The 19,266-nt window shown below is 45.4% G+C and overlaps 1 protein-coding gene across 1 annotated transcript in view; it reads right to left on the reverse strand.

Annotated features, from left to right (window-relative positions):
- The window catches only part of SFMBT2 (Scm like with four mbt domains 2), a gene marked incomplete at its 3' end in the record, with an annotated part of 123,352 nt that overhangs the window by 11,244 nt on the left and 92,842 nt on the right, over positions 1–19,266 (reverse strand). Inside the window, exons 12-16 of the mRNA XM_082490200.1 lie at positions 15,436–15,549; positions 14,082–14,124; positions 13,435–13,505; positions 12,108–12,247; positions 4,202–4,311 (exon numbers count right to left, since the gene is read on the reverse strand). Of these exons, the coding sequence (XP_082346326.1) occupies positions 4,202–4,311; positions 12,108–12,247; positions 13,435–13,505; positions 14,082–14,124; positions 15,436–15,549 (478 nt within the window). The remainder of the gene's footprint in view (positions 1–4,201; positions 4,312–12,107; positions 12,248–13,434; positions 13,506–14,081; positions 14,125–15,435; positions 15,550–19,266) is intronic.

A 19,266-nucleotide genomic window follows, 5' to 3' on the forward strand; every position in this document is an offset into this window, starting at 1 on the left:
ACGCTGGTTCTCCCCAGTCACCTGTTGGTCCTGCATGTTCTTGGAAATGGTTTCCAGGAGGATTTGCCTAATTACCTTCCCAGGAACGTAAGGCTGAGAGCCTGTAGTTACTTGGATTCTCCTTCTTGCCTTTCTTGAGGAAGGGTGTAATGTTTGCCTACTTCCAGACACCAGGAAACTTCCCTGATCGGCATCAACTTTCAAACATGATAGAGAGTGGCCTTGCAATGACATTGGCCAGCTCCCTCAAGCTGAGCTGGCTGCTTCCCATCCGGTTCCACGTGCTTGTGGACATCCAGTTTGCTTATAGCGTCTCTAGCTTCTTTTCCATCTACTGTGGGTAACACTTCGCTCCCTCAAACTGTAACAGGGACCTGGGAAGCCTGAGAGCAACCCTTGCTCACAAAGGCTGAGACAAAGATGACTTCTAACACCTCAGCATCACCTACCACAAGTGACAGGCAGCCTTCTAAAGCACCCCAGTGGAAAGACTTTCTTTGAAACGCGGCCTCATAAACAAGCCACGGTGTTTGTGACGGGGGGGTTAACATTCCTAGAGTTGAGCTACTGGATTTGGGCAGCTCTCAAAATTTTATTTAATGAAGAAGTCCAGGAATACTCATCTTTCTTATTTTGACTAACTGGGCTTCATAAAAGACCCAGGAGATAACTCGCTGCACACGCTGGTACTGTTTATGTCCAAAGTCCTGCAAAAACGGGTAAGCCCTTCTTACAGCCCTTAGAAATGAAAGCCCTCAAAAAGCATAAAGCTCCTCAAGTGCTTTATGTAAAATTGGAGAGCCAAATCTAGATGTAGGCACTGAACTTAAAGCACCTGTAAGAGTTGGATGCCAACACCTTTGGCAAGTCTAAAGATCAGGTCTGACATTTCTAACTCATGATTACGAATAAATCAGGTTTGACTATTTTCACAGAGAGCCAGCAGCGCTGATGGGAAGCGACTGCCATCACGCTTCGCAGACACATCTCTTCAGACAATCTAAATTGTTTATCTTCTTTGCAAGGCTAAGAAGGTTCTGTGCTAAAGATTCTACGCTGGTCACTCACGACAGCAGAGTAAACTAAACGCAGGTTGCCCCAGGACTGAGATAAGGCATTCCCGGCAGCACGTGATTTGGCATTTCGGCCAGTGGGGAAAACAGCCATCTCTTCACCATCCTCCTCCCTCCCCTTTGCTCTACCCTACTGCAGCCGCCACCGCAAACAAACAACAACATTGCCAAGATCCAAGGAGCTGTCAGTCTGCATCAGAAGGAAGGCAGTGACGTGACATGTCACATTACAGCACAGATGCTCCAGCTGGCTGTAGAGCTGTCATCATTAGCAGCTCGACACCATTGGGAGCCGGTGTAGCTGGAAGTCAGTGTAGACAGGCGTTTGCTCGTTACGGGTCTCTGTTTAAGATTCTGGAGCACAAACAACTGCCGTACCTAATGTAACGTGTCACGTGCCGTTCGCGCATCCCAGGGTATCTGATTTCATCCGCGTGTTTTCTTTCCTGCTTCTGCACAACCAAACGCAATTAAAACCCCAATACGCTTCTTGATGAAGCAGCTTAACCAAACTCAGGAAGGAAAAGAGAAGGAAGTTCCAGGGTAGCCAGACAGTCTTAGGGCACGTCTACCCTCTGTCACCCACTCTTAGAAGTACTCAAACTACCCACAGGCAAGCAGGTATGACCAGCCAGCACCACCCCATGAAGAAAGCTCCAGCCTCAGAAGCCAGATAGCTCCAGCAACAAGGCGCTGCCCAGCCCCAGGAGCTCTGTCTCCTCAGAGGACAATGCCACACTGAATGAGAACACATTTCTATTCTTAGAAGTCACTCCAAAACATTCTGTCCTAGCCCTGAGCTGGTAATGACCCATTCTGTGGCTTGATAAAGTTGAGAGCTGCTGCTTGACTTGCTGAAGAGCTGAGATTGCTGCCTCCTGGGGTTGCCATCATATAGGAACACGTACGCAGCCTGTGACTGGCTGACCAACATAAAATACAAAACCTCCTTGCCGGAAAGCATTGTTACACCTTTAGGTTAAGGCTACGTGGATATAAGATATATCCCAGCAGGCTGACTGCTCTGATAAATAGACGGGAGGAGGAAACAGACACTGGAACGCATGGGCAGAAGCGTCATGAGGGAACGTAAAGGCGACGGAAGTGCTCGTTACAGTATGATTAGCACATCAGGCAACAATGAGGGAGGATAAACGGTTGATGTGATACGGATGAGCAGCCCGTGTACTCATAGTTGGCCTTCCTGGTGTAAGCACACCAAGCTGCCCGGGGTCTCAGTGGATGGGGCTGTAGACAGAGCTATCGAGGACAAGACATCCCTGCACTTGACGGTCAGTGAAATGTTTTCCAGGCTGTCTCCCATTAGACATAAGGGTTGCAGCAGCCTTAAGAAGTAGATACTGCTGCTTTTGCATAAGGTGGGTCACCATGCTCAAATGAGAAATCCCAACAAAGTCCTATTTTGGATAGTGCTAACAGGAAACCTGCCTGTAAGCTCAAATCTTTGCAGGATAGGACATGAAGATGGGGCATTACAACTTGATTTCACAACTCCTAAGTACCTGCAGAAGTACATTATCCGACATTTGCTAGTACAAGGTGTGGGAGCCTGGAATCAGTGAAAACCAGGTGACGGACCATGACTTGTTTTTAATGAAAATCTGCATGCGCAAAGATGACTTTTAGTTTTCCATCCACAAAACTTCAATTGACAAACACAAAAACATGAGTTTCCACATGGGTGAAAGAAGCAAATTAAAAATAGGATTTTCTAGTAGCTTTTCATTTCTGATTGCAATCCTCCTTTAGAAAAGCAGTTTTTGTGTATGCAGAATAAAAGGTTCTCAATTCTCTCCCTCAACCAGAGCACACATAAGCTTTCTGCAATATCTGCACTGCCAAAGATCAAATACAATAGCAATCAATAGTGCCATATTTACCAGCCAATCATTTCAAATAACCAAGAGAAATTTGCTTTTATTTGAAAAGGAGTATCAGAATTCAGTATAAAGGGTGAAATTCACTGCATTTAACTTCAGTACTCAAAAAGTCAAGGTGACCAAGTTAGTCAATGGAGAGAGCTGTCTTCAAAGAACTATTTGCTGACATCCATCCTGAAGGGGGAAGAATTGCTCTTTGGAGGGACTCCGGAGAGACCTTAGGTGAGACTCCCCCCTTTCAGAGAGACAATGGCTGTTGAAACACATCCTAAGTGTAGTGCCCATTAAATAAAGAAGACATAAACGGGTAAATTTTCAAGTTGGAAGGAGAAATTAAGTATTTTCTAGAATCATAGAATGGTTTGGGTTGGAAAGGACCTTGGAGATCATCGAGTTCCAACCCCCCTGCCATAAACAGCGACACCTCCCACTAGACCAGGTTGCCCAAGGCCACGTCCAGCCTGGCCTTGAACACCTCCAGGGATGGGGCCTCAACAACCTCTCTGGGCAACCTGTGCCAGTGCCTCACCACCCTCACAGTGAAAAACTTCTTCCTAATGTTTAATCTGAACCTGTCCTCTTCCAGTTTAAAGCCATTCCCCCTCGTTCTATTGCTACATGCCCTCGTAAAAAGTCCTTCCCCAGCTCTTCTGTAGGCCCCCTTTAGGGACTGGAAGGACACAGTCCTCTTAAGTGTTGTTTAGATGAGAATTGAAGCATATATTCTAGGAAGGCCTCAAATCTTGATCTTAATCCCACATCCCCTACTTAAAAATGTGTCCCTGCTATTTTGTTTCCACTCTTTTTTTGGTGCCATTCAATCTTGCCAGGTTTTTCTGCATTAGAGTGACAGGTTCTATATTAAAAGCAGTAATACTCCTACATTTAGAAAGCCAAGAATTGAGTTAATTCAATAATAGCCAAGCTTGTAGGAACAGCTTATCATAAAACTCAGGACTTCACTGAATAAACATGGCATCTTTCATCAAAATCTGAATGGCTGCTTGGAGAAAGACAATAGAAATGAACCGTTCAGGTGAATATTTAATTTCTTAAGTTGCTATAGAATGAGTCAAATAAATCAACAAAGCAAAACGATAATTAGAAAAGTAAAACTCTCACAGTAGAAGAAATCTTTTGTTCTCTTTTTTTTTTTTTTTTCCCTTTCCCCCAGTCAGTTCTGCTTTTGAAGCCTCACAAATAAAAGAGCACATGCTGAAGACTTACTTTGCTTTAAGTGTTTCCTCCTGGAAATTCCACTGAGGGTCTTCCACTAGCTGCAGTTCCCGTAAAACACTCCCTGGCTTATAGGCTGCATTGATCACCATGCTGAGAACCTATTGAGAGACAAAACCGACAACGCTGATGGGTTTAAAAGTAGTCCTTGACCACGGTGAATATGATCCCAGGTGCTGCATAGGCAGGAGCAGCTTACAGGTGCCAACTTAGGTTCAAGGCTGCACAGGGTAAGCGCCAGACGCAATGAGAAGAGCTCCCAGATTGGATCAACATGCCAAACATATTGTAGATGACACATCGATCTGACACGGTGACTGCATTAAATGCTGCTAGCTAACCCCGAAGATCTCCTGTTAATCAGTATTTTTCTTTGAGACAGACCCCCTCATCCAAAGCAGATTCCATTCCCTGCATTCATACTGGCTGAATTTAATAAAAAATGAAAATACTTCTGATGGCACAACCAGGTACAAAGTCACGTGTACTGTTACACACTGAACACTAAAGGCGAAATGCACATACTTGAGGTCAGCAATACGCTTAAGAATCTGAGTGCTGCGTGCCTTGACTGTATTAACAGAATATTAATGAAGTCTACACAAAAAGAGCTTGCAGGAGGTGTGCCTGAAACCCAGTGTGTGTCCACTCTGTACAACAAAACACATGTGCCAGTCCATTTAATCCAAAGCCTCTGAGAATAAAAATGATTCCTACTGTTGGCTCAGGGAATCCAAGCTTTAATCGTCTACACTTGGCCTAAGGAGATAAATACAAGAAAAACAAATCTCTTAACAGCACCAGACCATGTGTTTGAACACTCTGCATTGTATGTACATGAATGACCCCACAGTGAGTCTATTTTGATATAATTTAGCTCTTTACCTAATGCCTGTTCTTAATTCTTTGGGCGACTGCAAATTATTTCAGTACAATGAGCTTTAAGTTCCCCCAGCACCAATGAACATAGTTCATCAGAAATGAAAAACTGACTAGGTCATATTGCAAAGAGCAATGTGTTTATGGTTTGGGTTTGTTGTGGTTTTGGTTTTTTTTCCCTGTTTTTTTTTCTTTTTTAATCCATCAACCTGAGGATTTTCTAGTATTCTGAAAACCTTGTAGGATGAATTATTTTCAGGCAAGGGTTTCGTTTAATACTGCACAGTACCATGTACAATGGCAGTGATCTGAGTTGCCTGGCTAGCTTATTTAGTAGAAGCGAAATTTGATTTATCATTGGGCCTTCGGAAACATTACCCAAGCTACTCTTCAATAAAGTGCAATTAGAGACACCTAAAGCAACTCCTAATAATAGCACTAACACTTTACTGAGCTCCGATTATCTGTACATCTAAAAGCACTCTATGAGGAAGGGCAAGAGCACGCTCCCTGTGTGCACACAAGGGGAAACTACAACAGAGATTTATCCACAGCTCTCCAGCTGGTTCCCATCTCACCGCGCAACCCACTACACCAGTCACTAAGCCATACTGACTCCCAACAGAACAAAACAAAGCTTCTGAGTGAGCCCATCCAGTTGCTCATCCACATCACTTCTTGTCTGCTTCTCACCATACAGACTGACGGGGCACTGGTCTCTGGGACAGAGACCCAATGTAGGGAAGCCAAAGGTGGGTTTTCAAAAAACATCAAGTGCCTGGGGAGCTCCCATGCTCATTCACAACTCATCAGACGTGTTCTCCTCTTGAGCAGCACATCCAGGGAGTTATTCAATGTCTATGCAGGAGCTTGGTGGGAAAGTTCTCCTCCAGCACACTTCTACACCCACCCTGCTTGCCGTCGGGAAAGCCGGGAGCAGAAAGCAAGCACCTCTTGCTGTGCAATTCCCACAAACAGTGCTGTTTTGCTCCTTTATCCGGGCGACGGTGTTTATATGAGTTGTCGGAACAGTTAGGAAATGAGCAAGAAAAGAAAACCCAACTCTGCAAATAAGAGTTTGGCCATGCTTGGGCATTATCCCAGACACCTAATCAACTCCAGCCCTGCACAGACACTCACAATACCAGGACTTTTATCAAAGCTGGCTCATCACCAGCAGGACTCTGTAAACTTCTAAACTCAGTTTAAAAAAAATTAGTGTTTTGTAAGAACAATCCTTTCCCTTTAAGGGAATAATTTATTATTAAAAAAAAAAAAAAAAAGCTTTGGCTTTTACTCTTCTTGTATCTCAAATAAGTCACTGAGTTTGGCATTATACCCTACAGCAGGAGTCCATCACGATGTTAACAGTGTTATCTTCTAACAACATTATCGCTTCACATTACACGCTATTAAACATTAGGTAGAAAAAACCACTCTCTTTCTTGTGGAAGAATTAACTGTGATTAAAGCAAAAACAGTGAAGAAAGCTAGACCAGTTTCCAACTTGCCAGTTTCCAACTTTCTCTGGAGATGGAAAGTTACTGCACCCATATCAGACTGGTCCAATTTTGCTCCGATTCACTAAGTTCCCTTTGGCTGGAGCGTAACCAGTCTGAGTTTTTGGTAGTTTATTTTCAGCCCTCTCCATCAGGATTGGTTTGGGTGCAGCCAGCGATGCCTTGGAGCAGAGAGATCACAGAATCACAGAATGGTCAGGGTTGGAAGGGACCTCTGGAGATCATCTAGTCCAACCCCCTGCCAGAGCAGGGTCACCTACAGCAGTTGCACAGGACGATGTCCAGGTGGGTTTGGAATGTCTCCAGAGTAGGAGACTCCACCACCTCTCTGGGCAGCCTGTGTCGGTGCTCTGCCACCCTCACAGTAAAGAAGTGCCTCCTCATGTTTAGATGGATTAGACAACACCAGCCTTTGCTGCTATGCGTCTATGAGGTTTGATTTTGATACTATTGAACTTTGGATTTTCACAGTCAAGTAGTCTGGAGGCACATCAGTGAGCATGAGCACACAGCACCACCACAAGCCTCTACCCAACCCTACAAGCACCTGACATCTTAGCTATAAAAATTTCCATGTCATAGATTTTCAAGCACCCAAGGGCCCTTTTCTGAGCACGTCTAGATGTGCCTGGTGACACCTGGCAGTTTAGCACCTTTCTTCCCATCATAGCTTTTTGGTATTCACACATTTCCCATCTCTCCACCCCTCTTCATTTATGGTCCCAACCCTGGATGAAGTTTTCTCAGGAGGTATCAGTGACAAGGTACAGTTCAAAATACCATTACATCTCTTCTGCTGTTCAAGATCAGCACCCTCGTGAGGAGAAACTAAATTTCCCTCCTCCACCTGAGATGTGAGCCCACATCTCCTACCTAACAGGAGAGTCCCTAACTCCCAGACTAGCCTCAGGCAGGACAACAAAAAGTTATTTTCTTGTCCTTGGAATAATGATGTGCCTGTGGGAAAGAGAGAGAGGGCAAAAAAGAGTTCTTTGGGGTTCTTTCATTAGATGATCAAGTATCTAAAAGTGCGCTTTTGTCACAGTCAAGGTTGTAGCACTTAAGTGTTGACATGCTTATGACAGTCCGTGACATTTCAAAAATACCGATGTCCAGATCCTAAGTTGGAGGAACTACTACAGACAAGCTGAAGTCCACAGAGCAGTCTTGAGGAGGATGTTAGTAAACCCCCTTGCAGAAATGCAGTTTATATCTTTCCAGACTATAGAGGTTTCTGCCATTCCAACACCGTATCTGATCACTAATGGGAACGCTATTCGCCTGGCTCAATCATACACCTAATGCTCAGTACAAGCTACTTAATGTTCTGAGCACCGTGACTTAATTATGCAAATTTCTCCTAAGACGTGCTGTGCTCCAAAAAAAAATCAAGTTGCAGAGTGCAATGGTCTTCCTTCACAAATGCTGGCTGACTTCTATTTGCATCAGCAGGACAGTCACATTACCTTTAAGTCCATTTTCTTTTTAAGTAGAGAAAGAGCAAAGTGTCTTAGAAACAGTAAGAGCAGTAAGCAACGAGGCTAATTAATTTCCACAGCATATTTCCCTAAGATATGGTGGGTCATAGATCATTTGGAGTCTTTAAAAGACACCTCATTTTGTTTTACAATGTTGCCATGGTAAGTTGTTGCCACAGATGGAAGAACTGTTCAGAATTATTTTTTAGATATTCCAACCCAAGAACTAAATCTAAAGCTGGCAATGTGTTTATTTCAATTTAACTTAAAGTTAGCATTCGTTTCATATCTTAGCTATTATGCAGTCACTATTTCTCAGCCCAGATGCAGTTGCCGGATGGCAATAGTTGATGTCTCCACTGTATTTGGCTCCAAGTTTTCCCCTTCTTTTCCAAACAAGTATCTCGCAAAGAGATAAGCTTCGCAGCTGATGTTAAACAACAGGCATTGCCAGCTCACTGACCTCTTGGGGTGAAAGAAACCATAATAAACCACTGGTCTCAGCAGAGACTTGTGCTGGCACCAGGAATAATGAACAGCTAGGCTTTAAAAATAAGTATGGCACTGGATAGAACAAGAGTTGCTTGTCACTCACCTAAGGCTTTGCGTGGATGCGAGGATACACGCACACAAACATACACAGAATTAAAACCAGTATTTTCTATCATACTACCAAATAAGTTGCAATTGCTCTCAAGATTTTGCTGGGACATCTTGCTTGAGGAGTGCCACTCTGGAAGGCACCTTAGCAAACTCCTCCCTGCAGAGCTCACCGCCTCTGAATCCAACACTAGGACAAAGCAATTGGGCAGAAATCAGGGGGATGCAGTAACACTGCTGAACTTGGCAGAAATGGCTGTTCTGCCGGAAAAGAGGTGCTGCACAAAAGCAAACCTATCCATGCTGCTTCTCTCCTGACACCTCAGGTGAGAACAGACCAGACTATTCAAATGGAAGATGTTTCTACTCCACAGTATAAGGGTATCTCCTAACCTTGTTTAATCCAGAGCCAAGCACTACTGACCCACAGCTATCTCACTATTAGCATGCAGGCTGGTAGCACCCTCATGGTCAAGTGTGGAGGAAACACAGAATCATAGAATCGTCTAGGTTGGAAGGGACATTTAAGATCATTGAGTCCAACCATCAACCTAACACTGCCAAAACCACCACTAAACCATGTCCCTCAGCACCACACCTACCTGTCTTTTAAATACCTCCAGGGATGGCAATTCTACCACCTCCCTGGGCAGCCTGTTCCAATGTTTGACAACCCTTTCAGTGAAGAAATTTTTCCTAATATCCAAACTAAACTTCCCCTGGCATAACTTGAGGGCATTTCCTCTTGTCAGAGGAGGGGGTGCGACCTACTCAGCACGCAGCCAGGAGCAAGGTCTCCCATCACCTGGTGCTAGCGGGGAGAGGACATCTGCTCTCTTCTTGCTTTAGGTAATCCAGGTGGGGGAGCGGGGTAGGACTTAAGTTGTTCGGCTGTTTTTAGTCTTGGGTTTCCGTCAGTGCCAAACACAGCAGCATCTCCATCACGGAGATGCCCACTGTGAACTGGCTGGCAACCAGCACAGATTTTTAACTAGAGCATCTCTAAAGACAGTGAGTTATGGCTGGGGAATGGGGTGATTTAAAAACCTCTCGCCAGACTGCCACGGACTCCGTTTTTCCTTCGTAGCTGTTGTTTTGAGTTGTCTTTCCCACCCTCCCCTGTGTGTTGCCAAAGTAAAGCCCATGTATAATTTATCGATTCCAGACAAGTTACGCTGATGCATAATTTACAATGGCCTGCAATTTTCCTATGTAGTGAGAGAGAGATAATTACAATGCATTTGCATTCTCGGGGCCACATCAGCGGGTGTAGAGCGAGACAGAGGCATCAAGCTCAGCACCGAGACCAGGTTCGGAGGGATGGGGAGCCTTGTGAGCTCTGCAGCTGTGCAAAGCCTTGTGGCTGTGGTCTTGGGCTGAAGGAGATATGTTCTGCACTGTTCTCACCACTCAGCTCTGCAGTCCTTTTGGGTGCTCTGGCAGCTGCTGTAGATCTTCATCTTGACACAGGGTTGTCATCTTTGCCACTTCTTGCCTCCTCCGTGTGCTGGGTACCCCTATCCCCCACCCCGCCCTCAGTTCCCTGAGCTGCTGACACCTCTCGTCTTGGCAGTAGCTGATAGGAACCAGGTGTATCTCCCCTACAGAAACACGCTGAATGTCTTCTCTTCACCCTTTCCAGAATTTGGACCTGGTCTCTCTGGCCAGAGTGAGCTTGACGTTATCTGCAAAATAACACTGACCAATGCTGAGCCATTGCCATTGCCCTGCTCCTTGGGAAGTCATTCATGTCTCCAAAAGCAAGACGCCCATGGCTCATTGACACTGTTATTTGCTCCTTCAACAAGTAATTCTGTAAGGAGGCACAGCAAGGGAAAGTAGCTTTTCTGTAGGAAACTCAGGTTCGTTTCCACAGTTGGTAATTGGTTGCATTCTTGAGGAATTTGGAGAAGCAGATGTCAGTCTACGCAGCGAAGCCCTAAGATATTAGGGAAGGACCTGGCAGAAGCTTTGCACTGCTCATCCAAATTCCAGGAGGAGAGGAGGAAGAAACATTAGCATAAGTATTGACTGTGCACGCCTCATGTGTCCCCCACACTGCCTGTTTTTCAAGTAGCAGCAGATTGCTAACACTCCCTATCAGCAAGCCACTATGGACTTGCTTTCAGACTTGGCAGCTGTCAACTTTTGCTCTGCCACCACTTTATCCTGCTTTCCGCTGAGGGCTATTTTTGACTCACTTCTTTGAGGCCCGCACGTCCCACCTGCACAGGCAGCTGGATCACTGGGCGCTCTTCGTGGTCCAGCTTTCAACCACGTGAGACAACCAGCAGCGCTGTTGTGTACACAGCAGTGCGCGTCCGTGATGAGGAAGTGAATGGGGACACAGGAGTCACTCTACAGTACAGTACAGAGGTGTTTTCAAAAGCGGTGGGTGATTTGGGAGGTGTTTCTGTTCAGGGCTGGGATTCATCTCATTTCAGACAACTGCAAACATCCCGAGCTGGGCACTGAGGGTCTTGCTAATACATCAGACAAACAGAGACCTAGAAGTTCCCATGCCTTTCCACCAAGGGCAGAGGGAATTCAGATATGCCCCTGCATCCACATCAAGTGGGGTTCATATAGGTACAGATCAGAAAGCTGGAAGCTCTGGATTTCTAGAAGACCCAGGTCAAACTGACATGGTCTCCAAGACACCAGTGGTACCCTACGTATCCAACAGTACCATCTTGCTGTCCTCTCCTACCTGTACCCACCCTTCTTCTCATCTGTATATGGACCGTAATGTGTGGAAAATTTTTAATCATTGCTTTCAAACAAGCTAGCTTTTCTCTGAGGTGACCAGCGAGTGTTCAACATGCTAGATTTGGCCCAAAGCAAGCACTGATTCGGTCAGGATGAAGGGAAGAGATGGTGGTGCTCTGCCATCCCTGCTGTGTGGGATTAACACATCCACGTTCAGCAAGAGCTGGGCACACCACAGCTTCCACTCAGCACATCACACGCACTCCTGCTTGGCCTTCTGCCCTGCTCGCTTTGGATCCTGATGGTTTGGGCCCCATTGGACCACGGTCACACATACAAAGGGGTCACCCATACTGAATCTGCTGGCCCAACGGCATCATGGATGCTGAGAAACAGGTCAATAGCAACAACCATAGACGTTTTCTTTGGGGAAGGCTCTGGTCAGAACATCAATTCACTTGCACAGTAGCCACAGTTAGATGAAACATGCTCCCAACTAACAGAACTCCCCATGTTTCAAAAATGTCACCTCTCCCATCAAAACATGCCATGCACATACCTACCCTCTCTTCCCAGCTTGCAGTTTTGGCTTATGGAAACCACTGCAGAGCTCCAGGACAACTTTAGGTGCTCTCTTTTCAAATTCTGGGCCTGGTAACCCATGACCCATGTCTTCCCCTGAAGCCCCCCCAAAAGATAGCTGAGCCGTACCTCTTTGAGGACCAGCACGCACTTGCCAGGCCCGACAGACTGAGGTAGCTCTGCTATTCTGCCTTTGTTTAAATATGGACCTGAGAAGCAGCGGTGGTTGATGTAGAGCTGGGGGCAGCAGTATCTCCCATTGATGGTGCCTGCAAGGAGAAAGCAGCATTGATGTGCATGTAGCTCTTTTTGTACAATTAATCAAGGGCCCTTCTTCTTCCTCCTAGGTATGGGAAGGAGGGGACAAGAGTAAAGGAGGGACAAAGAAGTGGTCCCTAGGGTAGGAGGTAGAGAAGCCTCTGCTACTCCAATCCCTCCATCATGAGAAAAGTGCTTTTAATAGCAACAGATCCGGCTGCACACCCTACCAAAAGGAGAATCGGGAAAGGATTTCATTCATAACGTGACCTGAGGCTCTTTCATAACTCGCATCGCAGATGGACATGAGTGACTTGGGTGCGACTTGCCAGAAAGGGAACATATTAGCTGCCTCTCACAAATACAGAGTTGGCTCAGGGAGAAAATTAAGGTGGAGAGCTCTACAAACCCCTGTCCGGCTACTGTCTGACCCAGTAAGCACTGCGGTGCCATTCCCCTGACCCAACATGGATCCCCAGAGCAGTTTGGTCTGGGCTAATTACTCTGAGCTCCTTTATAGCCCATGGAGAGAAGCAGGTACTTTTAGATGTGGTTCACGCGCCATCCAAGTGGTTATCCACTTTCTAGTTATCATATCAAAAAAGAGGCCGTTTCTCCCCGTTTGATTGCAACAGGGCCCTGCGATGCTGGCTCAGATACCAACGTGTGTCCTGCAGTCTGCTGAAACAAAGTGAGTCAAATCCCGCCCCTCCTGTGGAGTCTGTGTGATTAACGGGATGAATATTGCACTCTCAGAGCCTCCTGCCATTGCTAAAGGGGACAAAAATTTGCCGTTAGCAGAAGTAGGAGCCACGCCGCAAAATCTTCATGCCAACACAGGGACCCATTAAGTCCTGGTGTAAGTAATTTCATTGATGCCAATTAAAAAGTCGCATCCATCTCCACCAGGGCTTCATTAGCCTGGCCCTAACATCGTTAGCTGAAATGAGCAAGCTGCAGGGGAACTCCAATAACCCCAGCACGACACAGCGTTCGCACATGGAGGACCGGACCCTCACATGCTGTACATCAGAGACTCCTCACACTGTTGGTGGGTCCACACCTCCTCACACCCCCTGAGGATGTGGTCCTGCCTCCCCACCCACATGACACACTCATTCCCTTTTTGGGGTCAGCTCACTCCATACAGGCAACAGGTCCTTGAAATAAGGATCCCGCTGGTGCTGAGCAGCCTTACCTGTTGTGTCTGGCTGAGGAACCGGGCAGAGGTCATGAGGTATTTTCTCAACAGGCACTGTGGATGGTAACCTGTTAAACAGCAATTTGGTGTATTTAATAGCGTCAGATGGGGCAAAGGGGCAGAACCAGCCTTCAGGCTGGACCAAGAGATCCACCAGGACCTGCGTGCACCAAAGAACGGAGATAACTCAAATGCAACCCAGCTTCCACACAATTTATCCTAGTCCAGGGCCTGCATATTGCAGAAGAAGGAGCCAGATCCACCACTCCTCCAAAAATACACTCTGCTCTGTGACCTTTAGCCCTTCAGGCTGCAAACATTCACGCTTAGGTCCCTTAAATCCTAATTTCTAGCAACTGCAAGGACTAGATAGGGAAACATCCTCCTGGTACATGTCCATTTTCCACAATCATCCCTTACTGGCCATCAGACACTGGCTACACAGTCCCGGCTAGTAAAATATTTCCATTGCAAAGACTTTCTTCTATGTTCACAAACATTTTAGATGTAAAGGGACCCCCTCGCCGATCCTGCTGCAGTTTCTGGGCAGTAGGTAGCCAAGGCACTCAGTTGCTGTGCATTATCTCTCTGGAAGACCTGGCACATCCCTGTAGAAGTATCACCTTAAATAACAAAAAACTTACTGCTTTTCTGGCTGCACAACTGCAATTCTTCTCTTCCTTCGCACTGCAAAAATGAAGCAAGGAAGAAAAAAATAGTTTTGTACCCTTCTGTCCTATAAAGTATACTCATAACGCATAAAAAGCCGTATAAATGCACTGACTATAAAATGACTTCTAACACAATGAAATGGTACTTAATTACTATCGCCATCTTTTCTTGGTATTTTTTAAGTAAGTCACTACATCATCAAAACCTACTTTAAATATGTAATAATACATTTAATCTTTCCTCTGGAATGCTAATATCGTGTTTTATGGGATCAGTATAAAAAAAAATTAAAATAAAAACACAAATATTTTTCCATACAGAAACACATATGGATAAGATTACATTTTACAAGCATGATTACCTCCAGCATAATTTATCCCTGGCTATAAATTGCGATAAGGCTGCATAATGTTGCCATAGCAGTATTCTCCCAAATTAGGCCCCGGCTGCCTGATTTTTAACTTAAGCGTATTTAACTCTTCAAAAGGGTTGACACGTTTTAAAATTTGCCTTTCGGATGTTAATGAATATAAACAACAAGGCTAATTTTTCGCCTGGTGGTGGCTTGAGATCGGGGTTGGATAGTTTCTGCGAGGAGCAGGAAAACACCACCAAGCCACTGAGCACTCATGAACCGCCTTCAAATGCAAATGGAAAGGAAATAAATTGGCCTTACTACGCACTGGAGGCAGGACAAAACACTATGGGCTTAACTGTGCCAGGAGAGATTTCAATTAAACACCGGGGAAGTCCCTGAGCTGGTAAGGACAGTGAAATAACAGGAGAGATGATACCCTGGGAAAGGGCAGAAACACCATCACAGGAGACAGCAAACATTTCTCAATTTAGATAGAGCAGATCCTGTTTTGGACAGGGAGCACCTGGACGGCCTCTTTATGTCCATTCCACCCTATATTTTATGGTTGGTTTTTTTTTCCAATTTGTGGTCCTGTCTCCCTGATTGCCTGAGCTCCACAACGGAACTTGGCTCAGCGCAACGAAACCTGGTTTCACTCCGACAACCCCATCGCAAACCCACAAGCTGCACCACGCAACCCCAAACCACGTAAGAGTCTTTCCCAGTCCCAGCAATCCCATTTTTAGAGGGGTGGATCACACAGACAAGTACAAATTGCGTAATACCAGTGCTGCTGAGTGTGATCACTAATTAGATTTATTACTATTTATTACAGTACACTTACAGCTTGGTTACCAGCCTGATAGTTAGGTTGGTAGGTTCAAAAATTGGATTATAGATGTAAGACAAACTCCCTGATAAATCCGTTAATGTAATATCGATGCTGCTTGAGGTTTCCATGTACTTACAAACAGCTTTGTGTGGTGGAGTTAGGTTATAAGCATTCGCTTCACACCAGCCAACGGGGAAAATGTCCATGGACTCTACATCAACAATGTACTCTGGAGAGGGCATCTGTAAACCTATAAACACAAATTTATAATGTAATTTAGACACGGCAATACCAAGCTCAGAGCCATTCGAGCATTCATCATGAACCAAGGGAAGCAAATGATGGAACGCGTAAAAACAAATCTGCTTCCCTGCATCAAAATCAGGCATCATTTCATCTTCAGTTTTGCACAGACAGCAATGATAAGGCTGTTGCATTTACAGCGCAGTGTGATTCCACAGAAAATCCCCATTCAGAGCACACCAAGGGCGCACAGTGAAGCAGCCAAAAGCCAGTAAGGTTAAACGTGCGTGACCTTCCCCAACAGAACAGCCTGCTTGCCCCCTTGGTTTTTTGTAGAGTTGCACAAGCCAAGTTAGCCAAAGGCCAGTCGCGTGCTTGCTCTTACTGGTCAGAGAGTGCACATGGGCTGTAACACTACGATAACTAATGGGATAGGCCTTTATGCTCCAATGCCCCCCTGAAGCTTTTTCATGTAGTTCTGCCCTCGAGTCATTGTTTTTAAGGGTGGGAGATGGCCACTCTTCTGTCTAGAGGTGCCATGAATTCTCCTACACTACAAGATCACCTGATCACCCACCAAGGGAGAGGCGGTATAAAAACCCCAAGTGGGGCAGATGCACTAAGACCTTTGGCATAACACTGACTACAAAACCACACTGAAAATCTCGGCTTAAGGCAAATCTTTTCAATTTTGGTTATTATGTCTCCTTTGGAAGACACTCTCCTGTCTTTGGTTTATGTGGGTCACACTCAAAGCCCATTGCAGCAAATGGAACTATTCCTGTTGGCTTTGAGTTCTTTTGAAAACAACCCTGGGTCCTGAGTCAAGACACCTTTTAATTACTCCAACTGAAGTCCACCTGCGCTGGCACAGCCTGGTCAACAATTTCATCCCCTCTGCCATTTCCATCTCAGGACCTTATAGCTCCAGCACCAGCATGAGATGACCTCCTAATAAAAGAGACCACAGGGTCAGCAGCTTTCCCCGCAGCATCCTCGCCTTTGCATCTGTTACAGCGTCTTTGCCTCCTGCTTAATGCAGCACTCTTTGACTATGCACAGCTAGATGACTACGGGGAACTTCCCACTAATGAACGTTCATCAAGGGCTTGCAGTGTAATTGAAACGGTAATTGAACTTTGTGATGGGAATGGCATCGAGGCTGAGACACAGCATTTGGATCAATCTTGTCTCTCGTAATAAACTTGCTGCGCTTCGAGAGCGGGCGGTTGTACGAAAACCCAAAGGAAGCAGGAAAATAGGTGCTGGTGCTCACACTGCTGGAGGAAATAATTAGAAAAATGAAATCATGGTGTCTGCATAGATTCATGGATGTCTTCACGGTATTTCTCGGAGCCCTGCATTGTGTTCACACATTATACTTTGAAGACACAGTCTCTGTTTCACTGGGATATGGGCACAGGAAGAGGATGGGGCGAAGGCACATGATACAGGACACAACCTGCTCGTATGAGCAGCTGAGCCTCCATGCGATGTCTCGGCAGCCGGCATTCCCTGCAAAACCATTTACCTGATGAGAAAGTACCAAGAGGTCACTGCTCAGGTTGAACCTGATGAAAGCTGCACTCTCCAGTGAACAAAACATTTTTGCCTAATGCCTCAAATCCAGCACAGCAACTGATGTGAGAACTGCTCAAGTCAGTGGCAAGACAGGCACAAAGTGAGCAAGCCATAGATTGAGCCCTAAACAAAGCAAGAAGTCAACACAGTCCCCACTGAAATTTCACCTGGGGAAAATCCATTATTTTCATTACTGTGAGTGTTCTACAGTGTTATTCTGACCCAATAAACAGATTAAATGTACTTTCCTGCTTGAAAACTACAATAGATGCAACAGGAAAATTTTGTTTTTGAAGTTTACAGCTGCAGCAGCATTGATGAGCAAGAAAGCACCATAATCTCTGTTCTCCGGCAACACCGCTATTCCTCTTGTAGGACGTATTCACAGCTACTCTGTCCTCCCGGGCACTGCTTTTTCCCTCTGGCAATTGATAACTTTGCCTTCCGCTTCCGACACCTTACTGTTTCCTCTGGCCTCACTCGTATAAATGGAAAACAGCTTGTTCGAGACTCATTAGTTTCATTTGCTGCATTTTATGCTGCCATCGTCTCAGCCTAAGAAATGTCCGTGAGATTTGAGAGGTTAAATGGAAAAGAAGAGGGAGACTGGGAACAGGGTGAGGAAAAGTTCCATCTCTTGCTACAAATCTTGGGCAGAATAGAGGAGCAACTCCAGAAAACACTCAAAGGGAAAATTACGGAAAACCTCCCTGGAGAAGCGATTAACAAAAGGGTTTTCCTTAAATTCCTAGGCTGTGCAGAGAGTGTACGTTATTACTTGTATAAATTCACACCAGAAAGCGTCAGCTTTAAAATCTAAAATGAACCAGTAAAAATTAACAATGCAGATGATGAGTAATAAAGTAGCAGAAAGTGATGGGATGCGCACAGCCTCGGATCAGCCTGATGCTTCTCCTCCACCACGGGGGAACTATACTACTGCTCATTAAACGCTCGCCCTGAAGTTTACAGAGTTTTGCTACTGTACAAAGCGTGATTTATTAAGCAATGTTCCCTCACGTCTAACTCGACGCTGCTTAACTACTGCGTCCTGTTTTATGGCTGCAGTTTGGGCTGTCAAACAGCGAAACTGGGAAGGCAACAATGAAAGCTTCAGAGGCGCCCGTGATAAATGGTGGGACCCGAGGTCTTCAGCGATGGGCTCCCATGGCAGTTGGGGAGTCTTGCTGCTACCAGAATATAAATAACCAGTGAGAAACAATAGTGTATTAATGGAGTCCAAAAAAACATGCCACAGTTCAAGCCACATTTATTTTACAACTCTGCAAGCAGGGTTTTGTGGTTCTTTTTAATGCCTAGTTTTAGCGTAACGCCGTAGCCATGTATTTCAACAGCGGCAAAGACTTCTCTTTATTTTTGCAGTCTTTTGCATATTTTCCTTTTACTACAGATCATTCTATTCCTGGTATTGAGATATAAAACAAGTGTAAAGCATCTATATATCAGAACTCAAAAGACAAGGAGATGAGCACAGGTTTTTGTTTGTTTGTTTGTTTGTTTTTTATGACAAGTTGTAAAAAACATCCTTTAAGAAATTAAAAGAGTAAGAGGCAGGGAGAAATAGATGAGGGAGGGGAGCAAGGCGGGAGTGCGTGGCCCTCTCCCTGCCTCTATCCAGGATCTTTGAGGACTAGTTGATTTGAAGAGCCAAGAAACAGCACTTTCTGTTCACTATAACGGACAAGAGTTTAGGGAACACCAAGTCCCTCTGACAGTATTACAGCTTGGGGAGGGGGGAGGAGGGGGAGAAAGAAGGATTCCCAAACCCCATAAAATCTGCATATAAAAGTGAAGGCACCTGGCCATTTAAGAAGGGGATTTGCCCAAATGTGTCAGATTCCTTGATTCCTTGACCAGACGGGTGTAAATTTGACACCAGCCTTAGCAAGAACTGAACTTCAAACAAGCGTTGATTCCAGCTCTGTAGCAAAAATCATAGAATCATAGAATGGTTTAGGTTGGAAGGGACCTTGGAGATCATCGAGTTCCAACCCCCCAGCCATAAACAGCGACACCTCCCACTAGACCAGGTTGCCCAAGGCCACGTCCAGCCTGGCCTTGAACACCTCCAGGGATGGGGCCTCAACAACCTCTCTGGGCAACCTGTGCCAGCGCCTTACCA

The sequence above is a fragment of the Vanellus vanellus genome, assembly GCF_965231255.1.
Source record: "Vanellus vanellus genome assembly, chromosome: 1".
Classification (NCBI taxonomy): domain Eukaryota; kingdom Metazoa; phylum Chordata; class Aves; order Charadriiformes; family Charadriidae; genus Vanellus; species Vanellus vanellus.